Source organism: Peromyscus leucopus, chromosome 8b (genome assembly GCF_004664715.2).
Source record: "Peromyscus leucopus breed LL Stock chromosome 8b, UCI_PerLeu_2.1, whole genome shotgun sequence".
Lineage (NCBI taxonomy): Eukaryota > Metazoa > Chordata > Mammalia > Rodentia > Cricetidae > Peromyscus > Peromyscus leucopus.
The window spans coordinates 66,267,890-66,295,289 of NC_051086.1; the positions used below are offsets into that span (position 1 = coordinate 66,267,890).

General features: G+C 46.5%; 2 protein-coding genes across 10 annotated transcripts in view; one reads left to right on the forward strand and one right to left on the reverse strand.

Moving 5' to 3' along the window:
• The first annotated feature begins 14 nt into the window (after nucleotides 1-14).
• Nucleotides 15-24,160, forward strand: Lig3 (DNA ligase 3). Of its 4 annotated transcripts, none has more exons than XM_028866984.2 (20): nucleotides 15-188; nucleotides 2,309-2,862; nucleotides 4,971-5,114; nucleotides 7,526-7,726; nucleotides 8,461-8,612; nucleotides 9,236-9,402; nucleotides 9,517-9,594; nucleotides 10,203-10,371; nucleotides 11,877-12,032; nucleotides 13,714-13,845; nucleotides 14,442-14,521; nucleotides 15,372-15,459; nucleotides 15,747-15,824; nucleotides 16,072-16,195; nucleotides 17,061-17,203; nucleotides 17,486-17,560; nucleotides 17,900-18,046; nucleotides 19,089-19,296; nucleotides 19,915-20,036; nucleotides 21,009-24,160. In XM_028866984.2, exons 2-20 carry the CDS (start codon nucleotides 2,313-2,315, stop codon nucleotides 21,240-21,242), a joined length of 3,048 nt encoding a protein of 1,015 aa, XP_028722817.1. In that variant the 5' UTR covers nucleotides 15-188; nucleotides 2,309-2,312; the 3' UTR covers nucleotides 21,243-24,160. The 4 variants fall into 4 exon arrangements, with proteins under 4 accessions (XP_028722817.1, XP_028722818.1, XP_037056864.1 ...); XM_028866985.2 differs by having other exon boundaries at nucleotides 7,529-7,726; XM_037200969.1 differs by lacking the exon at nucleotides 21,009-24,160 and adding an exon at nucleotides 20,224-20,362 and having other exon boundaries at nucleotides 52-188.
• Rffl (ring finger and FYVE like domain containing E3 ubiquitin protein ligase) overlaps nucleotides 23,704-27,400 on the reverse strand; it is a 69,652-nt gene continuing 65,955 nt past the window's right edge. For all 6 annotated transcript variants that reach the window (XM_028866990.2, XM_028866994.2, XM_028866988.2 and 3 more), the window contains one exon: nucleotides 23,704-26,119. In XM_028866990.2, coding sequence (XP_028722823.1) covers nucleotides 25,938-26,119 — 182 coding nt within the window. In that variant the 3' untranslated portion in view covers nucleotides 23,704-25,937. The remainder of the gene's footprint in view (nucleotides 26,120-27,400) is intronic.

Sequence of the window (27,400 nt, forward strand, 5' to 3'; positions counted from 1 at the left end):
GGGGGGGGGGGGGCGGGGTCGGAAGGCGGAGGCCCGGCTCGGCTACTGCGCCTGCGCGCTGTCTCTGGTTCAAGGACCCGTATTTAAAGAGACAGGCGGTCTAGTCATCGTGAGAAGCCCGCGGCCTTGTGGGCTCCTAGTCGGGAGGCCCGTGTGGACCGTCGGAGCCTGGACAGCCGGGAAGGAAGGTGAGGGGCGGCACGGCGGGGCGCGGGGCGCGGTGTGGGGAGGGATAGGGCCGGGGCCGAGAGCTGCGTGGCTGGAGAGCCCGTGGCTCCTCCCCCGCCCGCCGCTCAGCCTGGGGGCACACCCTCCGTGACGTGGCGGCCCCCCGGGAGCCCACGGGAGGCCCGCGGGCCCTGAGACCCCAGGCGGGCACCGGGGAGGGCAGGATGCCACCCGCGCCCGAGTGGGCGTCCCCAGGGGTTCGGGGTCCGGCCTTGGCCGGCCCCTCCCCGCGGCCGCGGCTCCCCGGCAGATCCTGTAAGCAGAGCGGCGTGCTGGTCTTCGCGGCCCGGGGGTTCCCGAGCCTCCCCGCGCCGCTGGGCCCCGGTGGTTAATTGTCCTGTCCCGGACCCATGGGATGGGTGGGGGCTGCACTCCATTCTCCGTGTTCTGCGGAAAGTTGAAAACTCCTACCCGCCCCTAGCTCCTCCTCGGCCCTGCTGTTCTTCAGTCGCTTCTCTGAAACGTGGGGCTTGTGTGACCCACTGTGAGCCTCCCATTTAACCGACCTCCCTCTCCCTCGAGTCGTACATTGTCAATTACACAAGTTTGGTATACATTCTCCGGGAATTCAGAACTCCATCGCCAGCCCTCCCTCGAATTCGTTGTAATTCTCCTAACCACCCCATGCGGTAGTTCTAATCCTGGGGGTTGTTTTCATTTTGAGCTTGCTATGTAGCCCTGGCTAGACTGAAATTTACTGAGTAAACCAGACACTCTGGCTTTGAACGTACACAGCAACCCTTCTACCTTTGCCTTCTGAGTGTTGAGATTACAGGCGAGAACCACCATAATTAGCTCTTAGTCTTGTTATAAAAATAAAACTGGGCCCGGGTGTGGTGGCACAATGCCTTTTACCTGCACTCAATGCCACCCTACTTTACAGAGTGACTTACCGGACAGCCAGGGCTACATAAAAAGATCATATCAAAAAATAAATAAACATAAAATAAATGCAAACCAGGCGTGGTGATGAACAACATTAATCCCATCAGAGGGAGGCAGATCTCTGTGTGTTGGAGGCCAGCTGGTATACAGAATGAGTTCCAGGAAAGCAAGAGCTGTTACACAGAGAAACTCTGTCTCAAAAAAATAAAATAAATAAATAAATAGATAAATAAATTGAAGTTAGGCTTGGTGGCTCACACCTATAATCCCAGAACTGGAGGCAGGAGGATTGGCTGTTTAGGGTCGGCCTTGTTTACATAGCAAGTTGGAGGAAACTGAGCCACCTGGTATCTGTGCCCCAGCCCACGGGTGGGCTTGGCCTCCCATACTATTTCTTCCATAGTACACCTGCTGTGCTGTGTGCTGTGTAGCACTGTGAGGAGTGCAGTGGGCTTTCTGTTGACACAGGAGCAATTTTGCTTCATAGCAGTGTGTAGACTACAAATAGTTTCTAGTATATTGGAAATTAAAACTAAAAAGCCACTCAGTACTTATAAATATAAGAAGGGGTAGGTATAATCACAGTTTCCACTTGGATTGATTCATCCATCACTTCCTTTGACTTTTACAGTCCAGTTATTTCAACTTACCCTGATTCAGGTTGCTGAATTTAGCAAGGGAATTGCTTATCCTGTTTCTAAGGATTTTACTCTTAGGAGCAGATGGGTAAAGTAACTTGCTGAGGGTCACACAGCTGATAAATGGCTGAGTAAGGTTTTGAACCCAGGCAGTCAGTCTGATTATAGACCCTGATGAGTTGCTTCTCAAAGGAGGGCTTCTTCTGAAATCTCAAATCTGTTATAGTGGCTTAATTATTTTCTAAAGGTGACTCGTGTGTTATATTTCACAGGGAAACTTCATAAGCACGATGTAATTTTTCATGGTTATTAAGACAGTGCTTCAGAATTTTGGTAATATTTAAAGGGCACCATCCATTATTAGTATCTCATGTTGTTGATGGTGCATGCCCCTTTGGAAACTGATGTTTCCTGTATTAGAACTCTATTTTAGCCTAGGTGAATGCTTTGGGAAGTGCTTGACTAATCATGAGCTCTGTATGAGATTCTGACCATTAAGAAATTGTAAGCCTGTCTTCTTCATGTCTTTGTGTTTGTTTTCCTACCCTTTCATGCAGCTATATGACTTTGGCTTTCAAGATCCTCTTCCCAAGAAATCTTGGTGCCCTTGGCAGAAAAGAACTGTGCCTGTTCCTAGAACAGAATCACTGGCCTGTCATAAGACAGTTCAGCCAGTGGTCGGAAACAGATCTCCTTCGTGGGTGCTGCCTCCTCCAGAGAAGAAAGCCTGTCCTATCCTTCCGGGGAGGTCATCTAAGACCGCGTGCCACCCACCTTGTTTTCTTCCCAGGGTCGCATGTGGGACTCTGTACTGGCCCCTGTGAGATGGCGGAGCAACGGTTCTGTGTGGACTATGCCAAGCGGGGCACAGCTGGCTGCAAGAAATGCAAGGAGAAGATTGTAAAGGGCGTATGCCGCATTGGCAAAGTGGTGCCCAATCCCTTCTCAGAGTCTGGGGGCGATATGAAAGAGTGGTACCATATTAAGTGCATGTTTGAGAAGCTGGAGCGGGCACGGGCTACCACAAAAAAAATCGAAGACCTCACAGAGCTGGAAGGCTGGGAAGAGCTGGAAGATAATGAAAAGGAGCAGATAAACCAGCACATTGCAGGTAGGGTGGAGAGCCTGCTTCCTCAGCTTGCTGGGGCTAATAGAGGAAGGTGCAAGGGGACTAGTGTCTAGGAGATTTCTTTCTCTGTGTGTCTTGCTTGGACATAATTTCAAATTCACAGAATAGTTATAAGAATAAAAGTAGTAACAAGAACACTCACATTCTCTTTACACAGATTTCCTTCTTGACACTAGTCAGTTTACTTTTCATTTCTGTATATGTACTTGCTCTCTACATATCTGGCTTGTTTTTTATTGAGCCATTCAGAGAAAGTTATGTCATCAGGCCTGGGAGGTACTCTAGCATGTATCATAAAAAATAGAATCTTCTCTTACATGACCATAGCTTACCTGTCAACCTCAGTAAACTTTACCTTGATGCAATACTTTCTTATCTGTATACTGTTTTTTTTCAATTGACCGAATGCTATAATTTAGTAGTACGTTTTCTTCTGTTGCAGGATTCAGGTGTAGAATCAGATTAGGTACTGCGTTTAATTGTCATGTCTCTTTGGCCTCCTGTACTCTGCAACATTTCTAGAGGGTCTTTGGGGGTTTTGTTTTTTGTTTTTAGATGTGTTCCTGCCATGCCATGTAGCTTGGGCTGGCCTCACACTTGGAGCAATCACCCTGCCTTGTCTCTACAGGACTAATATACGCTTGTGTCACCAAGTCTGGTACACTATGGTCTTTCTTTTAGATGTTGATTTTTTTTTTAAAGAATAAAAGACTGGCTACCACTGTTTTAGCTGTCAACTTGCTATCTTTATGAACTTGTAGATTACTACCTTTTATCAGGGACTTAAGTTCATTATGGTACTTAATTGTCTCATATTTGGCCAGCTAGTAGTCCCATTAGGGTGGCTTCTATATCCTGTATACCCTAGTTTCTTCTCTGTCTCTCTCTCTGAGCAGTCTTGCTGGTAGCCCTAGCTGACCTTAAACTCTCAGTCTTTTCTGCGTCATCCTCTCAAGTCCCGAAGTTGAACACATCTGTCAACCACACCTGGCGTGTCCTTTTCCTTGAGTTTTAGCCTGCAGTCCTGGTTAAGGACTCAGAAGTGAGTTTAAGACCTCTTGGGCCACATTTTATAAGTACTCATGTATTGGGCATAAGAGGATGCTCTTGACTTTCTTCTGTATGTCCTCTCCTAGCTGTGGCAGTAGCCATTCCTCTGAGGAGTCTGAATTCCCATTAATGAAAAACAGTTTCAGAAACCAAAATCTGGATGCTGTATGTCTCATCATCTTAGGGTATCTTTGCTTCTAAGTCCTTGGAACAGACAACTAGAAAGATACATGCATGCATATACATAAAATCACATATATTTATACATATAGCCACACGTACATGCTTACTCCTATATGCATATCTGAGGACTCTTGGAGTCTCTAAAGTAATAGATCGAAAGGCTGTGGCTCTAAAGATGGGTCTCTTATTCTCAGCCTTTGTTACTGACTGTCTCATTCAAGGGAAGGGGAGTGCAGTCAACAGGGGTTTTCCTCCCTGTGCCAAACAGGCATGCCAGGTTTCTTTGCTATCCCGAGTTAGGTCCAAGTTTTAGCTACCAAAATGTGATCACTGGGGCTGGAGAGAGGGCTCAGCGGTTAAGAGCAAAGGTGGCTCTTCTAGAGGACCTGGGTTCGATTCCCGGCACCCACAGGGCAGCTCACAACCGTCTGTAACTCCAACCCCAAGGGATCCAGTGCACTTTTCTGGCTTCCCTGGGTGCCAGATACACACATGGTACACAGACATATGTGCAGGCAAAATACCCATTCATATAAAAATAAAAAATGTTTAAGAATAAATGATTATTGTTTTCCCCAAATCTGTACTTTAAGCAATTATTATATATTGGATAAGAGGTGGGGAATTTTGATGAAATATCGTTACCAGTAGAGGCAAATGATCACCAAAATACCCTTTTCTTCTCTCTGTTCAATACCCTGTACCTTCTCCAAACACTCAAAAAGACCAGCCAGCCTGGGGTCATAGTACAATAGAAACTTACCACGCAAGGATTTGGGAACTGTTGATAAAATCCCCAAAAGCTTCCTCAGCAGTCTTTCTCTGAAGGATGTTTTTATTCTTTGTGGGTCCTGTAGACCTGTCTTCTAAGGCGGCTGGCACACCAAAGAAGAAGACCGCTGTCCAGGCCAAGCTGACAACCACTGGCCAGGTGACATCCCCAGTGAAAGGTGCCTCGTTTGTCACCAGTACCAATCCCCGGAAATTTTCTGGATTTTCAGGTAAGATGGGTTAAGGCTACTTTCCCTTTAAAGGCCCTCCTTTGTTTGGCTTGTCTGGGCAGTCCAGCCATAGCTCACCCTCCGTGCTCCACTGGCATAGCATTTCTTTGTGAACTTTAATCTCTCCTGTAGCAAGGAACATGTTGTTTTGTCAGTACTTCTACCACTTGAAGTTATTACCTGGGTCAAAAGATTTTTCTAACCAGCTCTTTGCTTCTTGGTGTTTTGTTGTTTGATTGCTTGGGTTAGGTTGGTTTAGTTTGGTTTTTAAGACAGGGTTTCTTTGTGCAGCCCCGGCTGTCCTGGATCTCACTCTGTAGACCAGGCTAGCCTTGAACTCACAGAGGTCCACTCTGCTTTCCGAGTGCTGGGATTAAAGGCGTGCGCTACCACTGCTTGGCTATTTCTTTTAATGACAGAATTCTGAGGAAGTTGTTCCCCAAACTTGCCTGAACTGGAGATGGAAGTGTCATGCATAGAACATTTTTCTTTGATTTTCCTTGATAGTCATTGCCTATATATTCGTATGGTAGAGATGTATGAGTAAGGAGCCAGAAGGAAAATCTGAACAACAGGTGTCTCGTTCTGTTAGGAGACAGTAGAGCCCAATGATAAAGCAGGTGGACTTGCAAATTAACAGGCTCTGGGTTCAGATTCCATCTCCTATCTCTTGTTTATGTCTCAGCAAGATAAAGAATAATTTGTAAACATGCACACACATGGGTAAGTTGTTTCTGTTGTGTAACAAACTACTGTTCAAAGACATGGAATCCATAAAACTTTGCTAGAACTTATGCTGCTGATGGGAATTGAGAGGACCGTTTATTGGCTATAGATAAGAGAAAGCATTGGCCTATGGACTTTTGTTCTTCACTTAACCTGAAGAAGTGCTTTTCTGTTATGCTCATTATGCTCATTTTATGAATGAATTGAAGTTCAGGCTCACAGTGGAGCTATTATTGCACTGATGTCTGTTTGTTCCAGTAGTGTGTTATTTTTCCTATACCCTGTATTCTGTTTTATTGTTCGAGATAAACAATTCTTATAACTGGCTCAGTTGAAGAAAATCATAAAATGAAACCCTTTGGACTTGAGTAGTTTGGAGGTTCAAAGAAGCCTAGATGTGAAGTCAGGAGAATTGAGGTTTGGCCCACACTTGACAGCTCGGTGCTTTGAGCAAGTCTTCACCTGTTTGAGTCTCTGTGGCTTCAGCTGTGCATTAAGATGCATTAAGACATTAGTCCTGTCATGAGGACTGTGGGATATGTTACAAAAATTATGCCTGGATCTGTAGGAGTTTCGCATGCACACACGGTTAATTTGTTCTGTTTAAGAGAGAGAGTCTTGGGCTGGAGAGATGGCTCACCTGTTAAAGGCTGGACTCACAACCCAGAAATGTAAGAGAAAGGGTCTTCTGTCCAGCCTTCTGAAATTAAGATCCTCCTGCTTCAGCCTTCTGGGTGCTAGAAATACAGGCATGTGCTGGTCTTTGGCAGTTTTTATTATGTGAAAACTCAGGTAGGTTTGTTGTTGGTAGTAGGCCAACGATAGGGCCGAAGCAGAGTCCTGGTGACAGTCAAGATAACATGATTCTGGAAAGACTCTGGTCTTGTGCATGGAATTTAGAAGAGTTGGAAGGAATAGGGTGCTATCCTTCTTGAACCTAGCTAAATACTATGCTTTGGAAAGATCCCTGCCCCATAGCAGATTAAGATTCCAGGTCAGAGGTGACAACAGATTTACAGTGTACAAAACCCAAACAAGAAGCCTCGTTAACAGCTCCTAGCTCAAACAACTTCTGCCTTGGCCTTGTAAAGGGCCACAAAGAGGTGAGAAAGAATCACTTTTTATTTTGACAATAAGAAAAGACAAACTGGAATGCACTGGTGGGTCCTGACTTTCTTGCTGGCATCTCTGTCTTGGTTCTTTTACCAAGGAGGTAGGTGGTCTTGAGCTGTCTGCTCTCGGGCCTTGGTCTCATCATAAGAGGACAGTGAACTCTGTAATCCTTCAGGTTTGCAGCAGCCCTGACAACCCACAATGGCAGTAATTTCCACATGTCCTTTGGTTTCTTCTCCCTTTCTCATCCCAGCCTTTCTGGAGTGAGAATTACAATTGTTCTGAGATCCATTCAATGGCTTGTGGCATGAAAGTAGTCTTTGTTCCTGTGTGAGATGCTCATATAAACAGATGCTTCTCAGTCCAGTCTTCAAGCAGTGGTATTTGGGCCAATTACTTGCCCTCCATATCTGTACTTGTGACATGGGTCCAGTACATCTACCTCCAGTGACTTGTTGCGGGGACTGAACAAAACTACATATAAAGCCCCAGCAAAATTTTCATTTTCTTCCTTCCTCTTTGTGCTTCCCAAAAAGGAAAAAAAGAATCATGTGCATTGTTTCTCTCTCTAGCAGCCAAACCCAACAACTCTGAGCAAACCCCCTCAAGCCCTGCCCCTAAGACAAGTCTGTCTGCACGTAAATGTGACCCTCAGCACAAAGATTGTCTACTTCGAGAGTTCCGGAAGCTGTGTGCCATGGTAGCTGAAAATCCTAGCTACAATACAAAGACCCAGATCATCCAGGACTTCTTGCAGAAAGGCTCTGCAGGAGGTAAGGCTGTGAGCATCCGAGTATGTTTTCCCTCTGAAAAGCTCAGAGCCATGACCAGCTTTATGGGCATACATATCGGTGTCTTAATTCTTGATAATCTTGAAATGGGATCCTATAGTTGTAATTGTCACCAGACCTTTTATATTAATAGCCAATTCTGTGCAGGGTGCTTGGCCATTTTCTTCCTCAGTTCTTAGTCCTTAGGAGGCAGAAGAACCCATTTGGCCAGTAGAGAAGTCCACTTAGATATGTGATTAGGTGGACCACATGCCGAGTGTAGAGTAGAATCTTCCGGCTGTTTCTTTCATAGATCCAGAAAATTGTCACGTAGTATCTGTTGTATCATCACAAATTGAAAGTCAGGGCTTCGCCCAGTGGGAGATCATAAGGTAAAAAGGTGAAGCAGACCAAAACCATAGCCAGTGACCACCGCTACTGTAGTAATACTTGCAAGGAGCTGTGGGAAGCAATCCCTGCCTTTTTTTTCGTGTGTGTGTGTGTGTGTGTGTGTGTGTGTGTGTGTGTGTGTGTGTGTGTGTGTGTGTGTATGTGTAGTTTAGGTAGGGTTTCACTGTGTATCCTTGGCTGTCCAGGAATTTACTATGTAGACCAGGCTGGCCTTGAACTCACAGAGATCTGCAGGCTTCAGCCTCCTGAGTGCTGGGATTAAAGCTGTGTACCACACACCTGGCAGCTCCATTTCTGAATGGAATTTTCCTTCCTTTTGTTTTCAGATGGCTTCCGCGGTGATGTGTACCTAACAGTGAAGCTGCTGCTGCCGGGAGTCATTAAGAGTGTTTACAACTTGAACGATAAGCAGATTGTGAAACTTTTTAGCCGCATTTTTAACTGCAACCCAGATGAGATGGCTCGGGATCTAGAACAGGTCAGAGGCCGGTGTAGGGAGGCCACACCCCAGGTGGGACTCTGCCGGGTTAGCTTTCCCACAGCCAGTTTTAAAAATAACTGAGCACATACTGGTGTAGGGAACTGAAACTTATTGAACAAGATTCTGTTAGTCTAGGGAAGCTGAGTGTGAGGACACAGCAGTTTCTTTCTTAAGTTTAATAACTGAAAAAAACGTACCACTGCCAAGCCACAAAAGGCCTTATCTGAAAAGTCAGGACTTAAGACTTGCTTTTGTATCTCCTGGGGCTGTTGTGGCTTTATTTGCTTGCTTGCTTTCCCTCTTTCTGTGGACTTCCCATTCATCTTTGGCTTGTTTGTGACTCCAGCCTTGGTGCCATGGAAAGTTTCATTCCAAACGTCTACTATTGGAAGGACTGTGCCTTAGTTTATATTCTTAAACAGGAATCAAATTGGCTTAGTGCTATGTCTCTACTCAGCTAAAGCAAGTGGGTAGCCTCATGTGGATAGATAGGCTCCTTCTAGGAACTGGTGGGGAGAGAGTTCCTGAGAACTACTTTGGGACAGGAGCTGTGGTTGAACTCTTGATTAGTCCCGAGCTTCCTGGGGTTGCAGCAGTGGCATTTTGGTTTTTGGAGACAGGGTGACGTGTCAGAGACGATCAGAGTCTTCTTTGAGCAGAGCAAGTCTTTCCCCCCAGCTGCCAAGAGTCTCCTCACCATCCAGGAAGTGGATGCATTTCTCCTGCACCTCTCCAAGCTCACCAAAGAGGATGAGCAGCAGCAGGCCCTGCAGGACATTGCCTCCAGGTGGGGGAGCTGCCCTATTCAAACCAGACCCAATGGGGATGGACTGCTCTAGGAAGGAAGGTTGGGGGATCAGAGTTCTTCAGAGATCAAGCTGAGTATTCCTCCTCTTTCTAGGTGTACAGCCAATGACCTTAAGTGCATCATCCGGCTGATCAAACATGATCTGAAGATGAACTCGGGTGCAAAACATGTGTAAGTACCATGGCTCCTCTGACAGCCTGAACTGCCAACTTCCTCATTCCCCACTGCTCTCAGGACTTGGGAGACCTGCTACAAATTTGAACCCTAATTGTTACTTCCTGCGGGACCCTAACTCACCTCCACACCCATTTTCTCACATGTAAAGTAGAGATAGCTATCTTTAACACAAAGCTGCTACAACTGAAAGCCTGGAACAGGCTTCTTGCCCATTCCAGCTCCATTCTCTGCCAAGGCTATACCAAGTAAGGTACAGGGTCTCAGAACCCTGAGTGTTCTGTCTTTTCCTGTGCCAGCTTTGATTTCCAACCTTTTGGCTTTTTAACATCTACAAAATTCATGCTCAAGAATTGTTTATTCAAGTTACAGAAAAGGAAATTAGAAAAACTTTTTGTTTTAAATAAATTTGACCATTTTGTGTTGGAGCGCATTCGTAACTCTTTGGTTCCATGTGACTACTGCTGTAGGTTAGAAACATCTTCAAGTTAAAGGATGGAACAAGGCTACTTCCCCAGCATCTCTCCTGTCTATGACAGACTGCTACCCTAAGCCATAATGTCAGATGTAGAGGTTTGTTTCCTTGCTTCTGTTGCCTTTGGCAGGCTAGATGCCCTTGACCCCAATGCTTATGAAGCCTTCAAAGCCTCACGCAACCTGCAGGATGTGGTGGAGCGGGTCCTTCACAATGAGCAGGAGGTGGAGAAGGACCCAGGCCAGCGACGGGCTCTGAGCGTCCAGGCCTCACTGATGACTCCTGTGCAGCCCATGCTGGTAAGGAACACTGCCTTGTCCCTATAATCCATGTCTCCAAGTTGCTGGCATCTGAAAGGGGATAAAAGGCAAGGGCTCTTTCTTGTAGGTTGCCTAGAGAAGTGTGGGAAGGAAGAGTGGAGATGAGCAGAGCAGGGCTGGGCTGGGAAGTAAAGGTGCAGAAGACAGTGACCTAGTACAACCTCAGCCTAGTGCCCAGCACTGCCACCAGCAAGCCTGGGACAGGGCACCCGGCTTCCTTAGCGCTTTACTTTCCCTGTGGGAGTGGCATGTGAGACCAAGTAATTTAGCATCACACTTGAAGACAGGGCTATGCTCAGTAGCCCCCATGGCTGTGACCTCCTGCAGGATAGTTCAGAGCTGGCAACAGAGCCAGGCCTCTTGTGACAGAAGCTCAAGGAATAAAGCCTCACTCTAGTACATAACTTGGATTTCTGCAGCTTTAGTGAGGATGGCTGTCCCTTCTGGGTTTATGTGCAGCAGAGTCAGTATCTGCTGCTCTGCCACTTGCTGTGAATCCCCTTGGGCTGTCCAAAGGTATGCAGGGAAGAATTGTTTTTTTGTTTTTTTGTTTTTTCTTCTTTGAAATTGCCTTGTAATATTAAATCCTTGTGTTAGGCTTTTATGTTTGGGATAGGGAAGAGTTCTCTCACTACCAAAAATACAGGATAGCCAGTGCCAGAATTGTGTGGTCTCCATGCTAGGGACAGAACCACCTCCCTCATCTGAAGAAGGGTCTTCTCTGTCTTCTATGGGAGTGCTTCCTAGGGACCTTGCCACAGCTTTGTCTGAAGAGTGGTGTGGATTGCATGCTTAGTGCTTTAGCACACAGGCTTGGGAGGAGGGCATATACACATCTGAGTCTGACTGTTTACTGGCTGCCTGACCTTATGTGAGTGCATAACCGCCCAGACTTCCTGTTCTTTCCTGCAGCATTTGTCATATAAGGTGTCATCAAAGATGAAAGGACATTGTGTTTTTTGGCCTGACAAGAACCCCAAAATGGTAGTTACTGTTTGGGTCTGGCTGGTGCCAGTATGTGAGTGAGTGTGTCTGTGTCTGGGTGTCCTATCCCGTCAGTCTCAGATTGCAGTCACCCTGCTAGCCTGTCACCGTCACTTACTGTGATAGCAAGTGTGTTTAATAAGCCAGGTGCCTTGTAAGAGCCTAATTACTGAGAAAAAAAATCTTACTTCAGAAGAATTGTATTTATTCTAGAATGGATAGCATTTATATTTTTCAGAATGCAGACTGTTAAGCCAACTCTGCTGATGGATAAGCTATTTTTTATTTGAGACAATCTTGCTGTGTAGGCCATAATATCAACTGGTGATTTTATAATCAGAATATAGCATTGCCCGGCCTTTTGCAATACCATCACCCCTTCAGCAGCAGTCTGTCCTGAGGCAGTTCCAGAACCCAATTCAGTCCTGACAACCCCAGCCCCAGGCTCTGCTAAGGAGCCCCAGTTGAAGGGATCCAGCATTTGCTTTCTCCATCCTAAGGCTGAGGCCTGCAAGTCCATCGAGTATGCAATGAAGAAGTGTCCCAATGGCATGTTCTCTGAGATCAAGTACGACGGTGAGCGAGTCCAGGTGCATAAGAAGGGGGACCACTTCAGCTACTTCAGCCGCAGTCTCAAGCCTGTCCTGCCTCACAAGGTAACAGCCTGCAGCCAGGACTTTCTCTTTGCCTCTAAGAACCATGGGGCCAGAATTACAGGTCTTTCCAGCTGTGCTTTATAGAAGAGAATTTGTTTCTATCTGTAAACGGATGGAGGGAATTCATTCCTGGACCCTTCCAGTAATGAAAGGCTGCTCAGCTGGGACAGCCACAGAGCCCAGACTTGGGTTATCAGGCAGGAAAGAGCTCCCCGGATAATGCAGCAGCACAGACAGCAAGCTCAGGGCAGGTCTGGTGTCTGTGTCTCCTGTACTCCTGCTGGCTGGATTAAGGTTCATGTACAAGGAACTCTTGTGCTGTCATCCTTCATTAGCTTGCTCAACAAGTACTTCTCAAATGCTAGGCACTGTTGTAGCTAGTGGACATATAAAAGTACAAATAGGTGAAAGCTCTGACCCTCATGGAGCTTGTAGTTTATGTGCACATTATTGTGGGACTCTCTGTGATCCCTGATTCCTGCCCTAATCAGGATTGATGGAAATTGAGAACCTCATTCCTCAGCCCTTCTCAGCTCCCAGGGCCAGCCTTTTGAGGTCTATGGGAGAGAAGCAGCTGGGTTATATGGCCCTAGTAGCTTGTGAGTAAATGGATTCCTAGCTTTGCTTCCCCTTTCTTTCTCAGTTCTGACTTGGTTTCTCAGAGTCTGTGCCTTGGGGAATGTGTTGTATGGTCCAATAGAGACATGGTAGCTAGGCTACTTGTTTTATGGGTTCAGCAAGAGAGCTGGGCATTAGTGTTTCATGGAGCTGTAAGTGAGGAGGTTCATTTGTTCCAGGGGCACTGAAACTGATCAGGAACTGCTGTGATAAGGATGGTGTTATACAGAGCCACTTGTGACCCTGGGACATTTGAACACAGCTTTCTTTACCTTTCTAAATATTGCAGATTGAACCCAGGCTTACAGAAGCTAGGTGAGGGCTGCACATTAAGCTATGTCCCCACCTCAGGGTCCTTTGGTTCTAGAAGGGAATAAGGATAAACGATCAGGTCTTTCCTCATCCCACTCCATATCCAAGGCAGTGACTGACCATGTGCTGCTCTTAGCTGAGGAATTAGACCATTGTCAGGCTCTTTGGTATCCTTTGTCAAGGAATACCTGGGGTTGCAGTGGGATCTATCCCACTGAGAAGTCAGGAATTAGGGCTCTGCTTCTGTTAGGAAACATCCAGTCCCAGGGCTCATACTCTGAAGACAACAGGGGCTTCAGAGCTCCCATTTAGAGAAGACTCTGTTCTCATTCTTCACTGTTTAAGGGCTTTGTTTCCCCCATTCCTGTCCTCCGCCCGGTAACACCAATCTTCTGGAATGGACACTAGTCTCTACCTGCCCATCGTTCCTCTTTCCTTTCCTCCCATATTTGTCTATGTCCCATGTCCTCCTGATATACTAACTCTGTTTCTTCCTTTTTCCTCCAAACCATCTGTACAGCCCATAGAACATGACTCAGAGTAGGCTGACCATTCGCTGGGTCTAGACAGAGGTGATAAACAGATAGCCTGCTCCCCTCTCAGGGAGGACTGACACAGCCTAGCTGTGCATTTCACCCATTGCCTGAGCTTCCATATGCTTCTCTATTTGGCCGGGGCTTTGATCACTATGGCTTGGTTTTAGGTCCTAACTACCAAGCCATCCTTGCCAAAGCTACCTTTCTCCTTCCAGGTGGCCCACTTTAAGGACTACATCCCTAGAGCTTTTCCTGGCGGTCAGAGCATGATCTTGGACTCCGAGGTGCTCCTGATTGACAACAACACAGGCAAACCACTGCCCTTTGGGACTCTGGGAGTGCACAAGGTACACACTCAGAGTCCTGTGTGCAAAAATGTGCTGTTAATCTAAAAAGGGGGTGAAGGGAGGATAAGTCACTCAGGACAGGGCCTGTTCCTTTGTTTGTTCTTCTATAAAAAGGAGTTGCTTATTAGGAACCAACTTAGAATTGAGTTGGTTTCAGTTCAGTTTTTCCATCACTATAACAAAATACCAGAGGTAACTATTCTATAAAGGAAAATAGTTCTAGAGGTTATGGTCAGGGAATACAGGAGCCCATACCCTTAGATCAGTACTAATGCAGGACATCATGGCAAGAACATGTGACTGAGCAAAATCATTTACATCATGAACTGAGGAGCACAGAGAGGGAAAGCCCCACAATCCCTTTAAGAGTACACCACTAGTGACTTAAGACCTTCCCTACTTCACCACCCTGGGGGCTGAGCCTTTAACACTTGGGCCTTTGGGAAATGTTGGTGTTTAGTGAGCACCATCTATGGAGTGTTCTATGGCCTGGGGCCTGCAGAGCACCAACGGGACTGTCCACTGGGGGCTGCAGAAGTGGACTGCTACTCCCGTTTCCATGCCCACATGTACTTACTGCCTCATTTCCCCTCCAGAAAGCTGCCTTCCAGGATGCTAATGTCTGCTTGTTTGTTTTTGATTGTATCTACTTTAATGATGTCAGCTTGATGGATAGGTAAGTTAGTGTTTTGATATGTTTTGTTTTTGTTTTGTATGTGTGTGTTTTTCATGTTTTGCAGTACTAGGGATGAAATCCAGGGCCTTACATGTATTAAGCATATGCTCTACATTAGATTTTATTCCCAGGCTACCATCTTTAAACTCAGAATCTATCTGCACTGGAGATTTATCTGGGTTGGGCCTCTAGAGGCTTCAGTTAGGAAAGAGATAGGCTAACATTTGTGCATCTATCAGCTTGTAGGGGATGCCATGGGTGAAATATCCAAGGAGAACTGGCAGTCTGGTGTGAGCTGCATCCATAGGCTTAGACCTACACAGCTGATACTTGTCCTTTACGCACTTAGGATGTCTCCTTAATCTTGTTTCTATAGTTGCTGCATCCATGATTAAGAAAGAAAATGGAAAGAATTGATGGGGAGGGGTCTCGAAGCCTGTACCAGCCTTGTGTTATGCCCCACACCCATTAGGCATTGTGTGGAGCATAACCTGTGTCAGGCTGTTCACTCAGAGGCTAGCCACCCTGGGGGTTAGGGTAAGACAGAGTGGGACATTGGCACAAGAGTTGTAACGTTATTCATTGTAGTCTGGACTGGAGACCGGTGTTCTCTTGGCTCAATAGAGGAGAAAGCACAGCTATGAACTGGCTATGAGCCACAGTTCACAGTAGTCCATCTACAGTGTTGATGAGTCCTTGCAACCCTTGACAACAGAACTGTTCATATGGGAATCTGCAGCCGCCCCCTCCTGAAGCATCAGTTTTACCATTGGGCACTGACTGTCCTGGTTAGAAACCCTGCCAGGGGTGGGGGGGAGGCTCTTTCCCTCAGCTCGGCTGTTCCCCTTAGGCCACTTTGTGAGCGACGGAAGTTTCTTCATGACAACATGGTTGAAATCCGTAACCGGATCATGTTCTCAGAAATGAAGCAAGTCACAGTAAGTGAAGTTCCAATCCTAGGCGGGGATGGTTTTTAACAGCAGAAAACCCCATGGGGTGTGAGAGGAGGAGGCTTGGGTGTTCTTTTGTGGGGTCCATCTATTGCCTAATTGTCTTCACTCTGAAGGGCATGAAAGTCTTTTCCTAGGTAAGCAGCCTTCATCTCAAAGTCGCAGCAACTCTTTAGGACCTTTTCCTTACATCTAAGTATGTTCCTACCTAAGTGTATAGAAGTGAACACTGTCCATTCTCACATTGTCTGCATGTCTCTCTTACTGTTCCTCAGAAAGCCTCAGACCTGGCTGACATGATAAACCGAGTGATCCGAGAGGGCTTAGAAGGGCTGGTGCTGAAGGATGTGAAGGTAAGATGGCTACACCCTTGTCTTCTCCTGTTGGAGATGACAGAGGCACTGGAGGTGGGAGAGAGTTAAAGCTACATGGGAGTCTTTCCTACTTAACTGGGGCAGGCCAGTCCTGAATCTGAAAATGGCCTTGTGTGTCCTGTAGTGCCTGAATGCAGAGATTTGGCTGGGCCACAGTGGTAAAAAAGACAGACCCTATCCTCATGGAGTGTCCATTCTCTGTGATCTATTTATTGTGTCCCCTCAGGGTACATACGAGCCTGGGAAGCGGCACTGGCTGAAAGTTAAGAAAGATTATTTGAACGAGGGGGCCATGGCTGATACAGCTGATCTGGTGGTTCTTGGGGCCTTCTATGGGCAAGGGAGCAAAGGTCAGTGGTGTCTGGTCCCTGTGATGGTACTCTATCTGAAGACACACACTGGCCTCCTTGCTAGCTTGATCTGCTGGTCATGGATTGCTTGGTCCTGGGATCTGGGGCCCTGGTCACACCAGGCAGGGACATCTGGGATCTACAGGCTGACACTCAGAGGTCTGGTAAGAAGAGCTGATGCCCCTCACCCCCAATCCTTCCAACCTAAATTGATCGCTAGCACCCACATGGTAAAAGGAGAGAACTGACTCCTACAAGTTGTCCTTGACCTCCCCCCCCCCCACACACACACACTACACTGAGCATGTTTGAATATTGAGTATGACTGGTACATACAAGTAGACGCTCACAAAAGATAAATACAAAAATGTTTCAAAAAGGAAAAATAATAAAAAGAAGTTGGTCGGGAATACCTTCTGCTGTCCTCACACAAGGAAGCTCAACACCAGCTGTTTCAAGGCCTGACAGCTTCCTCCTCAGAAAACTCAGTTTCCTGATTGGGGAGAAGGATGAGGTCTGAGGAACAAACACTTAAGGCAGTGTATCAGTTGTTTTTGCTGTGTTTTAGGCACTGTCCAATTCCTCAGAGCCCAGGAAATTATTGAGTGTGATCACTTTTTTTTTTTTTTTTGAGATAAGAGTTTCTTTGTGTTTTTGGAGCCTGTCCTGGAACTCACTTTGTAGACCAGGCTGGCCTCGAACTCACAGAGATCCGCCTGCCTCTGCCTCCTAAGTGCTGAGATTAAAGGTGTGCACCACCACTGTCTGGCTACTGTAACACTCTTGATGCTAAGGCCCTTCTCCAACCAGCCTGTCATGGGCCTTGCCCATTCTAGCCCACACTAAATTCATGTTCCCCTCTCAGGTGGCATGATGTCTATCTTCCTCATGGGCTGCTATGACCCTGACAGCCAGAAGTGGTGCACTGTCACCAAATGTGCTGGAGGCCATGATGATGCCACACTTGCCCGACTGCAGAAGGAGCTAGATATGGTGAAGATCAGCAAGGTGAGAAAGGCTTCCGGTTGACCCTGGCTCTGACAGTTCTCACTCCCAAGACACAGGCTGTGCTTTGGGGACTGAGGTCTTCAGGTCTTGTTTTTAATTCAGTAAGGAGCTTGCTTCTTGGCCATAGGAGCAGGATTAGGCTTTAAAATCTCAGAGATCCTACCTTGTGGATGATGGCCTGTGTCCTATGGGCCACAGCCTCTCTGGAGAGGAAGGATCACTTGGGGTGAAGGGTCATCCTTTTTAGCTAAGCCACATTTCACAGTGTCTTTTCTCCATCAGGATCCCAGCAAGATACCCAGTTGGCTGAAGATCAACAAAATCTACTATCCTGACTTTATTGTCCCAGACCCAAAGGTATCAATTTGATAGTTTGTGGGCCCCACCCCGGAAGTAGTATGCAGTTCTCCAGTGCCACATAAAGTTAGCCCAGGATGGGACTTGGATATTCAGCCATCACTGAGGACTTTCTTAGTAGAGGGGGAGCAAATTCCAATCCATTTGTCCAAGGGCCATTGTAGAAGGACCTAGCCAGGCCCTTCTTAAGCAGACAAGTTTCCAGAGGAGGCAGAACTGGCAGACATGCCTCCTGAGTGCCAGTGAGAACCTCTGTGCTTTGACCTGGTTGACACTGTTTCTGGCTGCTGAAGACTTCCTTTTTGGCTATAGATAATCTACCTCTTTTATTCCTGACAGAAAGCTGCTGTGTGGGAGATCACAGGGGCAGAATTCTCCAAAGCTGAGGCTCACACTGCTGATGGGATCTCCATCCGATTTCCTCGCTGCACCCGAATCCGGAACGACAAGGACTGGAAATCTGCCACTAACCTCCCCCAACTCAAGGTGCCATCTCCTTGGCTTTCTAAATGTCCTCCACCCCACTGTCTTGCTCTTATTGGGCATCTGGCCTATTCACATGTCATTTGGCTTCTTAGCTCTGTGACAAAACAAGGAGAGCAGTTAAGAGTTGAAACTTTGTCCCAGCTCACCCTCCTCGGGTCTCCTGAAAGGCCTTCTAGCTTCCCACAGCCTGTTTAGGAGTTGCCCCAGGCCACAGTCCTACTTTACTAATTAAGAACTGAGGTTTAAGGGCTGGGGAGATGGCTCAAGGGGGTTCAGAGCACTGGCTGCTCTTCCAGAGGACCCAGGTTTGATTCACAGCATCCACACTGAAACTTACAACTGTCTGTAACTCATTCTAGGGAATCCAGTACCCTCTTCTGGGCTCTGCAGGCACCAGACATTTACATGGTGCATAGACACATAGACACATATTCAGGCAAACACCTTTTTTTTTTTTTTTTTTTTAAAGAAAAAGAACTGGGATTTAGGCAGAATATAGTATTGCACACCTTTAAAATTCCAGCACTCAGGAGGCAGAGACAAAGTTTCTCTGAGTTCAAGGTCAGCCTGATCTATATGATGAATTCTGGGCCAGGCAGAGCTACACAGTGAGACCCTGTCTCAAAAACAAACAAAACAATGCTGGGCGGTGGTGGCGCACGCCTTTAATCCCAGCACTCGGGAGGCAGAGCCAGGAGGATCTCTGTGAGTTCGAGGCCAGCCTGGTCTCCAAAGCGAGTTCCAGGAAAGGCGCAAAGCTACACAGAGAAACCCTGTCTCAAAAAAAAAAAACAAACTGTGGTTCATCTGAGCCTGTAATCTTAGCACTGGAGAGGCTAAGACAGGAAGACCTTAAGTTTAAAGCCAGTCCAAAAAAATAAGATAAAATAATTTGGGGGCCACAGAAGGTCACTTTCACCACAGTTACTCAGGTTCCAGGGTCCTACTTTGTTCCCTAGCTGCATGTGCCAGGTACCACTCATCCCAATGCAGGTCAGGTCAGGGAAGGGATGACAGCACCTAACGTCCCCCCACTTCTTAGGAACTGTACCAGCTGTCCAAAGAAAAGGCAGACTTCACGGTAGTGGCTGGAGATGAGGGGAGTTCCACTACTGGAGGTAGCAATGGTGAGAACGAGGGCACTGCTGGATCTGCTCTACCCCACAAGGCCCCCAAGGTACCTCCCAGTAAGTCCTCTGCCAGTGGCAAGAAAACCGAACAGAAGCTGAATGACCCCACTAGCAGAGGTGGTAAGTAAGAGGGCCTGAGGTGATGGAGTGGGGTGTGGGTAGGAAGAGATGGTAGCACACAGGCATACATTTTGATTTGATTCTGCCATCCTATGATTAGGTGTCCACTACAACAGACATTCAGTGCATTCCTGGCATGTGACTAGCCATGGGCCAGAAACTCTTTTACCAGGCAGCCACCTCTTACCTGTTCAGCAAACCTGAGTGACAGAGTACCCAGGGAGAGCCAGGCTGGCTGGGGAATGAGCCACCTTGGAGCTAAAGGGTCTAGCTGATAGCCTTCTCCCCTTTCATGTCATAGCAGAAGTGCCTGACCCATCTCTTGGCTCCCCCTGACTTCCAGGACCATTAAAAGTTCCCTTGCCCGCTTCCTTGTTCTTGGTTTTAGTATTAGTTTTGATGATTTTTGTATGGCCATGTTTCTACACCAGGCTGGCCTTTAACTCACTATGTAGCCCATAATGACCCTGAACTTCTGAGCCTTCTGCCTCTACCTCCTTAGTACTGAGATTATAGGCATGTCCCAGTTGGTGCAATGCTAGGGATCGGACCTAGTGCCTCATACATGCTCAGCAAGTACTTACTAATTTCATACTCTTGACCTCTGCTGTTCTGCAGGCAACAGGGTGATTCCAAAGCCTTCCCCCATGAAATCAGGAGACAAGCCAGCCGTGAAGTCTTCTCCAGTGAAAGTGGGGGTAAAGAGGAAAGCTGCTGATGAGACCCAATGCCCAACAAAGGTGAGGATAAGAATGGTTCACGAGACAGGCCAGTTTGGCTCAGGGTCTGGAATTCTAAGTTCCCATGTGTGAAGTTGAAAAGATGTCTGTATTGGTCTGGGGGAAGGCTACTGGAGTCCTTCCTTTCCTGTTCTGGGCAGATGAACAGTTCTGCTGCTCCACCCTGTGCCCTCTTGTTGCCTTGCAGAGGCGGCGGGCCAGCCAGCAAAGAGGAAGGAGAGCTGTGTCAACAGGCAGGAGATAGAGCCGGCCTAGCAGGAGAGGCGGCAGGGGCCCAACCAGCTGCCAGTGTCGTTAAAGTTCACATTAAAAAACGAAGCCCAGTCTGGGTGTGGGGTGCAGCAGTGTGTTTGTGTCTCTCGGAGCAGGTCCACCCAGCAAGGAGAGGGAGACTGCCATGGCATTGACAACTCCCAGCTAAGGAGCCTATTATTTTCCCTTTTGTTAGTCCCTGGTCTGGCAACATGTTAGTCTGTGGTACCCTGGGTGGCTTCTGGCCCAGAGTAAATGAAGAAACATCAACAGAGAGATTGCACCCCTGCCCAAGCATAAGTACAGAAGTTGAAATCTCAGGGCCTGAAGCCACTTCTCAGTAGAAACCATTCCCATCTCTCTTCCCTCCCTGAAGCCCTTGAACTCATGCACACTGATGAACAAGACTCTAGGCTCTCTAGGTAACTGCAGAGCAAACTAATCTTGGGGAGGTATTTTGCATTGGGTGGCTCTTGGAGAATCCCCTTTTTCCATACCCTGGCCTCAGATGTTAGAGCCCATTCACTTTTCCCTTTTCTCCTAGTCAGGGACAGGGGGATTGTCAGACCTGGGTCAGCCAGAGTGGCTAGAGGATGGGTTAGCAATACCTCTGCCTTTTTTTCAGTAAACCATCTGTGTCCTAGATCCTAGATCCTGTGCATCCCTGGTTGTCCTGCACCCAGTATAGGGCTCACACTGCATGGACCACTCTGTTTGCAGGTGCTGTTGGATGTCTTCACTGGGGTGCGGCTCTACTTGCCACCTTCCACACCAGACTTCAAACAGCTCAAACGCTACTTTGTGGCATTCGACGGGGACCTGGTACAGGAATTTGACATGGCCTCAGCCACACATGTGCTGGGTAACAGGGACAACAACACTGAGGCTCAGCTGGTCTCTCCAGAGTGGATTTGGGCATGTATCCGGAAACGGAGGCTGATAACTCCCTGCTAGGACTTTGGTCTTCCTCTTTGGGCTGTCCTCACCTGCCCACTCTACTGCATGAGGCTCTGCCTGGATGGTAGGGGCCTCTTTGCTAAGCAATATACCTTTTATACCCTCCAACTCTTCATGGTCCTTCTGGATCAGGAGTTAGTTGCTGTGGGCACAAGCAATTCTCCTGCTAGTTTAACTAGATCTTGCAGATCTGGGTGCTAGCTTTGCCTTCTTGTTTAAAAAGAAGCCAATCTTAGTTGTTTGAGGTGCTGATAACCAACCTAGACCCTTACGCATGCTAGACACAGTGTCCTCCCATTGAACTACAAATTTTATAAGTAAGAAATCTTAAGCCAGGCATGGTAGTGCATGAGGAGCAAGAAGTCAGAGGGTCAGTTCAAGGCTAGCCTTGAACAAAACAAAACAAAAAAGCATCCTCTCCCACCAGTTCCACCTCCAGTTTTCCTCAGTGACTAAGGAATGAATGCTGAGCAGAATCTACTTCCTTTGTCTGCTCCTTTTCACTTCTGTGTGCATCTTAAAAGCAGTATTTAAACTGTCCTCAAACGCTTCTTGTATGTGGCAAAACCTTTATTATGTCTGGTCCCTTTTGCTAGGGTGAGCCCTCATGTGAAAGACAAAATGGACCCCGATGATTATAGTTTACAGGTCCCAGCTTGGAGGGAGAGGCTGTCATCTATAGGAAAATTGGCCTCCTTAGAGATAGAGGCTCCTTGAAGGAGGATTTGCCTCCTCAAAATCTGGACGACTATAAGGAGTACAGATCCACAGCCAGGAAAATCTACACACCCTGCTTACCAAGGCTGGCTCCTGTGACCTGCAGCAGATGTACTTGAAAGGCAAAAGAAAGATGACTTCTGTGCACAGCCGCACACAGAATCCTATTTTACAACAGTGGAAGTGTCCTAAACTAGCCTCATCTGGTTGTCAAGCCCTTGAAATGTGGCACTAAAGACCTCATTTTATGACTTCAAATGGTCTCAAGTCAGCAGTGACCATCACACACCTGAGCATCAGTTTTCCAAGAGGAAGGGGCAGAGGCACTGCTCCTGAATCACTGGACTGTCAGTAACCTTGGATCCCTTATGTAACTAACATGAGGCACAGAACCTGGTACAGATGTTATCGGGGAGGAGGCCTGGCTTACCACCTTGCATGACAAAGTTCACACTTGGCTCTGAGCATGGGCTTCTCCAGGTACTGTGGTAGACTGGCTTCCACGCCGATGCTGTGCCACCTCTCAAAGGTCAGTTCTCTATTCTTCAGCAGACTTATCTGTCATCTCCTGTGAGCTAGGTCACTGTGACCAAACAAACCTCTTAAACACTTGTGTGGGCTTCTAAGATATAGACTTAACCACCCTGTGTATTCCTAATACCCTACTAGGACGTTGCTTACTAGTCTGGCTTTGCCTTTCACCTACTGTTTCAGATGTGCAGAGGGGAAACACAGTGACTATAGATGCTCTGACAACTAGGGCAGAGTAGGTACCACTCAGTCTGGTGAGTAAGATACTTTCTAATCCATCCTCAAAGCAAAAGCACTTTTTGCTTTGAGCACTTGTTTGCATACATCTCCAACTTCTTTGGATCAAGTAGCTAGGTAGAGCATCAAAGACAACTCTTCCCCACCAACAGGGCCGAAAGGTCAGCCCCTTGCCCCTTGAATGCCTTACTATGTCACTGTCCAGTGTTTGTATGTTTCCTCCTGTCTTTCTGACATACTTCTCTGCAGGGAGATTGGACTGTGTGTGTGTGTGTGTGTGTGTACACCTTTGTATCTCTTCCTGTCATCCCACCCAACCCTAAGCAATATTACCCTAAACTTACCCCCACTCTCTCCGGCCTTTGTTTACATAGTGCCAGCTGATGACTGAGTGGTTATCACTGGATGCTGAACAAGTCAGCCATTAGCAAGACTTATTCTCTTTAAGAGACAGCGTAGACTCTTGTCTCATCCAGTTTTCCAGGAGATGATGTACTCCTCTCCCCTCCCCTCAGGCACCTGGTCAGGTAGCTTGGTATAGGCCTGTGCTTATTTTGCAGTCTGCCCTTTAGGCTGGGCCAAACTTTGAGCCATACTTGTCTGCCACAACTATATCCACGTAACTGGCTACCTAGCTGTCGTGATGTTCCTTTCCACTTAGCTCTTGAAGGCCCTTTTCCAGTGAGACAGTGTGTAAATAATTCACCTGGTGCTTCACATTTGCTCTTGAGAATCATCCTTATACTAGCTCCACTTCTAGACTGTTCCGTAATTTCTCCCACACACTCTTGTGATCATAGGCAAGTCACAACACAGAGCAGGGTACCTTGACCAAGACCAGGTGGCCCAAGCATCTCCCAAAGTGGAATGCGATCTCTGAAGAGCAATACCTCTACACGTAGCCTGATGCTTGCCTACATTCACTAGTACTTTGTGGCCTCTGGCATCATCCCCACACCAGATGGAACAGGCATCTGTATTTAAACTTTATTACAAAATTATAAAGCAGAGCTCTGTAACAAAAAATACACATTTGGGTTTGCTTTTTAACACCCAGGTGAGAAAAATCTTAATATAAGCCACTTGGAGTAATACATTCACATCCAAGAGATTTTAACAAATTTGTACAATATAGACTATTAATTCCTTTACAGCTTATTAGTTTAGAACCAGCTATTCCAACCTATGAACCAGTCAGCTGTCCATCTTTTAAAACTAAGTCTTGGCGCAATCCCAGCAAAAGCCACAGAATAGTTGGAAGAATTAGGTGTTTCTATGTTAATTAAGAACAAGGATCCGTGAAGAACAGAAAGGGGCTCAAGTATTTAAAAAAAAAAAAAATCAAGTTTTCTACCTGGGTTAGACATTAACTGAAATGGAATCTTAGAATTCCAACTTTCATTTGGTGTTACAATAAAAAACTTGTTTGACATCTGGTCTTTTTTTCCAAAAGAAAATACCAAAAGATGAAAGAGATTTAAAGGTAAGTTCTTTCTTCAAAATAAGTAACATCAGCTCTGACTGTTACTTGGGTTGCTAACAGGCCATCAGTGTATTATTTCTGTTCCTGTCTAGGAGGTAGGGCGGTAAGGCCTCAGAAGAGAAAGCAGTCTTAAGAAGGGAGAGTCAGCTTTGAAGTCTTGTTAGGTCTTACTGAGCTGCATAATCAGACCTGTTTCACAGTGGAGTCCCAGAGCAGCAAAATCGGTGGGCTGTGCTAAACTGAAGACATTGTAAACTACAGTACCTACTATTCCGGAAAGGTAGTCTTTGTGGAGGAATCTTGTGATTCCTGACACCTGCAAAGGCTTTGACCCAAAATCTAGCCATCTGGACTTAGAATGCAGAGGTAAAGTGGCCTGGTAGCTCTGACAACTACTTCATGGAACTATTTGATCCCCCAAAGGATTTAGTGGTTAATGATGGGAAGAAAGCCTAAGTATTCAAATAGCCCCCTTAGAGGTGTCCCTCTGCTTTCCAGGGTCATGAGTGGTTCTTCCAGTCTCACTTAGCTGCGCAGTGGAGGGCAGTGGTTTTTATCCAGTGCTGAGGGTGCACCCTACAGGAGCACACAGCTCCTTTTGTGCTTTGTTGAGCTGTTCCAGCAAACACCACTCAAACCCTTCAGCCCTGTCAGTGTAGACCCCACAAGGCTGGAATCATGATTCAGAAAATGCTTCATTCTGACCTACCCAAAAGGCTGAGAAGCAGCCATGGGCATAGTCCAGCCTCGTTCAGCACCTTCCAATGCCTCATACACTGTCCTGTGTGTCTGCTCTCCAGGAACTCCATGAGCAGCCAGGCTAAAGAAGAGCAGAGCTCTTTGCCTAAGTTCCTAAGCCTTCGGTAAGCAAATTTAAAACCCGAAGAAGAGAAACAAAATGTTTTTTCTTAAAAAAAAAAAAAAAAAAGTTTAGCCTGCTGAAAAAAATATCAGAAGCCAAAGATAAACAGAAAGCCATTGCCTCCATTTCTCTTTCCTCATAATCCAAGGTGAAGGATGGCACAGTCAAACCCAAAGAGAAGCAGTAGAGATGAACCACGTACCACCTCCTAGGGACTCCCAGCAGTTTAGGGGTCAGGTCAGCGGACTGATCATTTCCAACCCCAACACTTAACAGAAGGGACTCAACTTAGAAATTTTTCTACAGCATTTAGACTTAATTTCTCACTAGAGATCAGCCTACTGATCCAAATTCTGACCTAGGGAATACTATTGGTCTGATTAACATATTTTTGGTCCATAGAAACATGGATTTTAGGCAATGTAGCAGACTTAAAACACGCAGAAACCAGAAATTTAAATCCAGATGTGCTGGGGGAAGGGAACCATTTCCAGCAGGACTTTTTGATTGCTGAAGCAGGAGTGGTGGTGTATAGGATGTGTGAGATGTGTCTTAGGTTCTCGGGAAGGGGGAAGACACGATCCAAGCTCTGGAAAGTCCTCTTCATTGATTACCATCACCACCCAATAATCAGAGAAGCAGGCACTCACCCATGAGATCTGAATCAGTTCCCACTGGCTTTGTGCTCTGCCATCTAAGAGGTACACCCCATGGCAAGACAGGTATGCCAGGTACCTCTGCTTGTCCTGGTCTTAACACTGCCAGTTTCTCGCAATAAACTGCCTTTGTGCATTGGACCAACCCTGAGCCCAGACACTTTGGGCTATGTCCTATAAGGCACTGAAGAAGCCAATGCTAGCCCTCAAGACCGGAAGACGTGCACTGCTCGGATGACATACTGCCGGCAGATAGGACATTCGTTCATGCGTTTGCCACACTTGGTACAGGTCACCATGTGGCCGCACTCCAGCAGAACACAGTCAATGGGTGAGTCCATGCAAATCTTACACAGGTTCTCCTCCAAGCCAGAAGGCACTGCTCCCCCTGGACAAACAAGGCAGAAAAGAAGAAAATGTGTCTCAGTGTTGAGAGGGGCTACAGGGAGCAAACCATCAAACCCACACTTCCCTCAAACAGAGTGCCTTCAAAAAAACAAAAAAAAAAAAAACCCACAAACCACAACTCAGTACCCAAACCACCTCCAGCTGCTTGTACTCTCAGATCAAAAACATCCTAGGACTTAGAACTATAGGATAGTTCAAACTAAAAAGAAGGAACTTAGAGCAAGGAGGCTGTAATACAATGAGTGAGCAGGACTTAGGTACCACATCCCCTGAGGCAGAATGTACAAAAAAGATAAAACTGGTTCAGAAAAGTTTGGATATAAACAACTGTAGTGAATGGTTCATTAGAAATAATAAATCTTATCTATAAACATAGTCCAAATTTAATAAAGCTGAGAATCATGTGGGACCACATGTACTATCCGACAATCTACCTCTGCTTCTGAAAAGACTTCCTGATGGAGGGGCATGGGCAGACACACTGTTCCCTTTTCTGTGCTACAATCATTGAATTTTATTCCTACCCCTGACTGCTTATCACTTCATGATAATTCACTTATCTCCCACAGTAGACTAAGAGCTTAATTTAACTTTTCAGCTGACAATCATAAGCTTAGCATTTGCTTTGTGCTCTGAGGTCAGATACTTATCTTTGAATTCCCAAAACATGTGTCACATGGTAGGTATTCTTTAAACATCTGATAATGAACATTCTGCCCAGGGAATGATAACTGTTCACATTGACTAACTGCCTACCATGTGTCAGGCCGGGTCCTAAGAGCTTTCTTTATTAACCCAGAGGTGCTGAAGTAGGTTTTATAGATGAGACAACTTGGGCCATAGTAAAGTGGCTTGCCCAAGGACACAGGGCTGCTGAAGTAGTTCACATTCAAATCAGAGAGGCTCATGGATATATGGCCTTCTGGACAAAAGCTCCAAGGGCAGAGACTATTCAGACAGCATTAACTACCCAGAGTTACCTCTGAGTACACAGAGTTCTCAATACCAACTGGCTAATGCTAGTAGTGGACACAGTTACTATCCTAGTTCAGCTGAGAAAAACCTTCATATTCAGAAACTCACATATCTCCAGTGCGTCAAACAAGCCTAAACTAAGCAGCCATAAAACAGAATTGTTCTCACACCTGCCACCTCTCACACCTGTGCTTCTCTAGGGGAATTCTTTATCTGTTGCTTCTAGTCTTTCTCTTCTGTTCTGGACTAGTCTAAAAAGTCATGTCACTGAATGCACAAGTCTTCT

Excerpts from the sequence above, each read along its gene's own strand:
- Lig3 (XM_028866984.2), top strand. The coding sequence starts at position 2,313 with ATGACTTTGGCTTTCAAGATCCTCTTCCCAAGAAATCTTGGTGCCCTT. Across the intron at positions 15,825-16,071 it reads TGGTGCTGAAGGATGTGAAG|GGTACATACGAGCCTGGGAA; the intron begins GTAAGATGGCTA and ends GTGTCCCCTCAG. Across the intron at positions 18,047-19,088 it reads CTAACCTCCCCCAACTCAAG|GAACTGTACCAGCTGTCCAA; the intron begins GTGCCATCTCCT and ends CCCACTTCTTAG.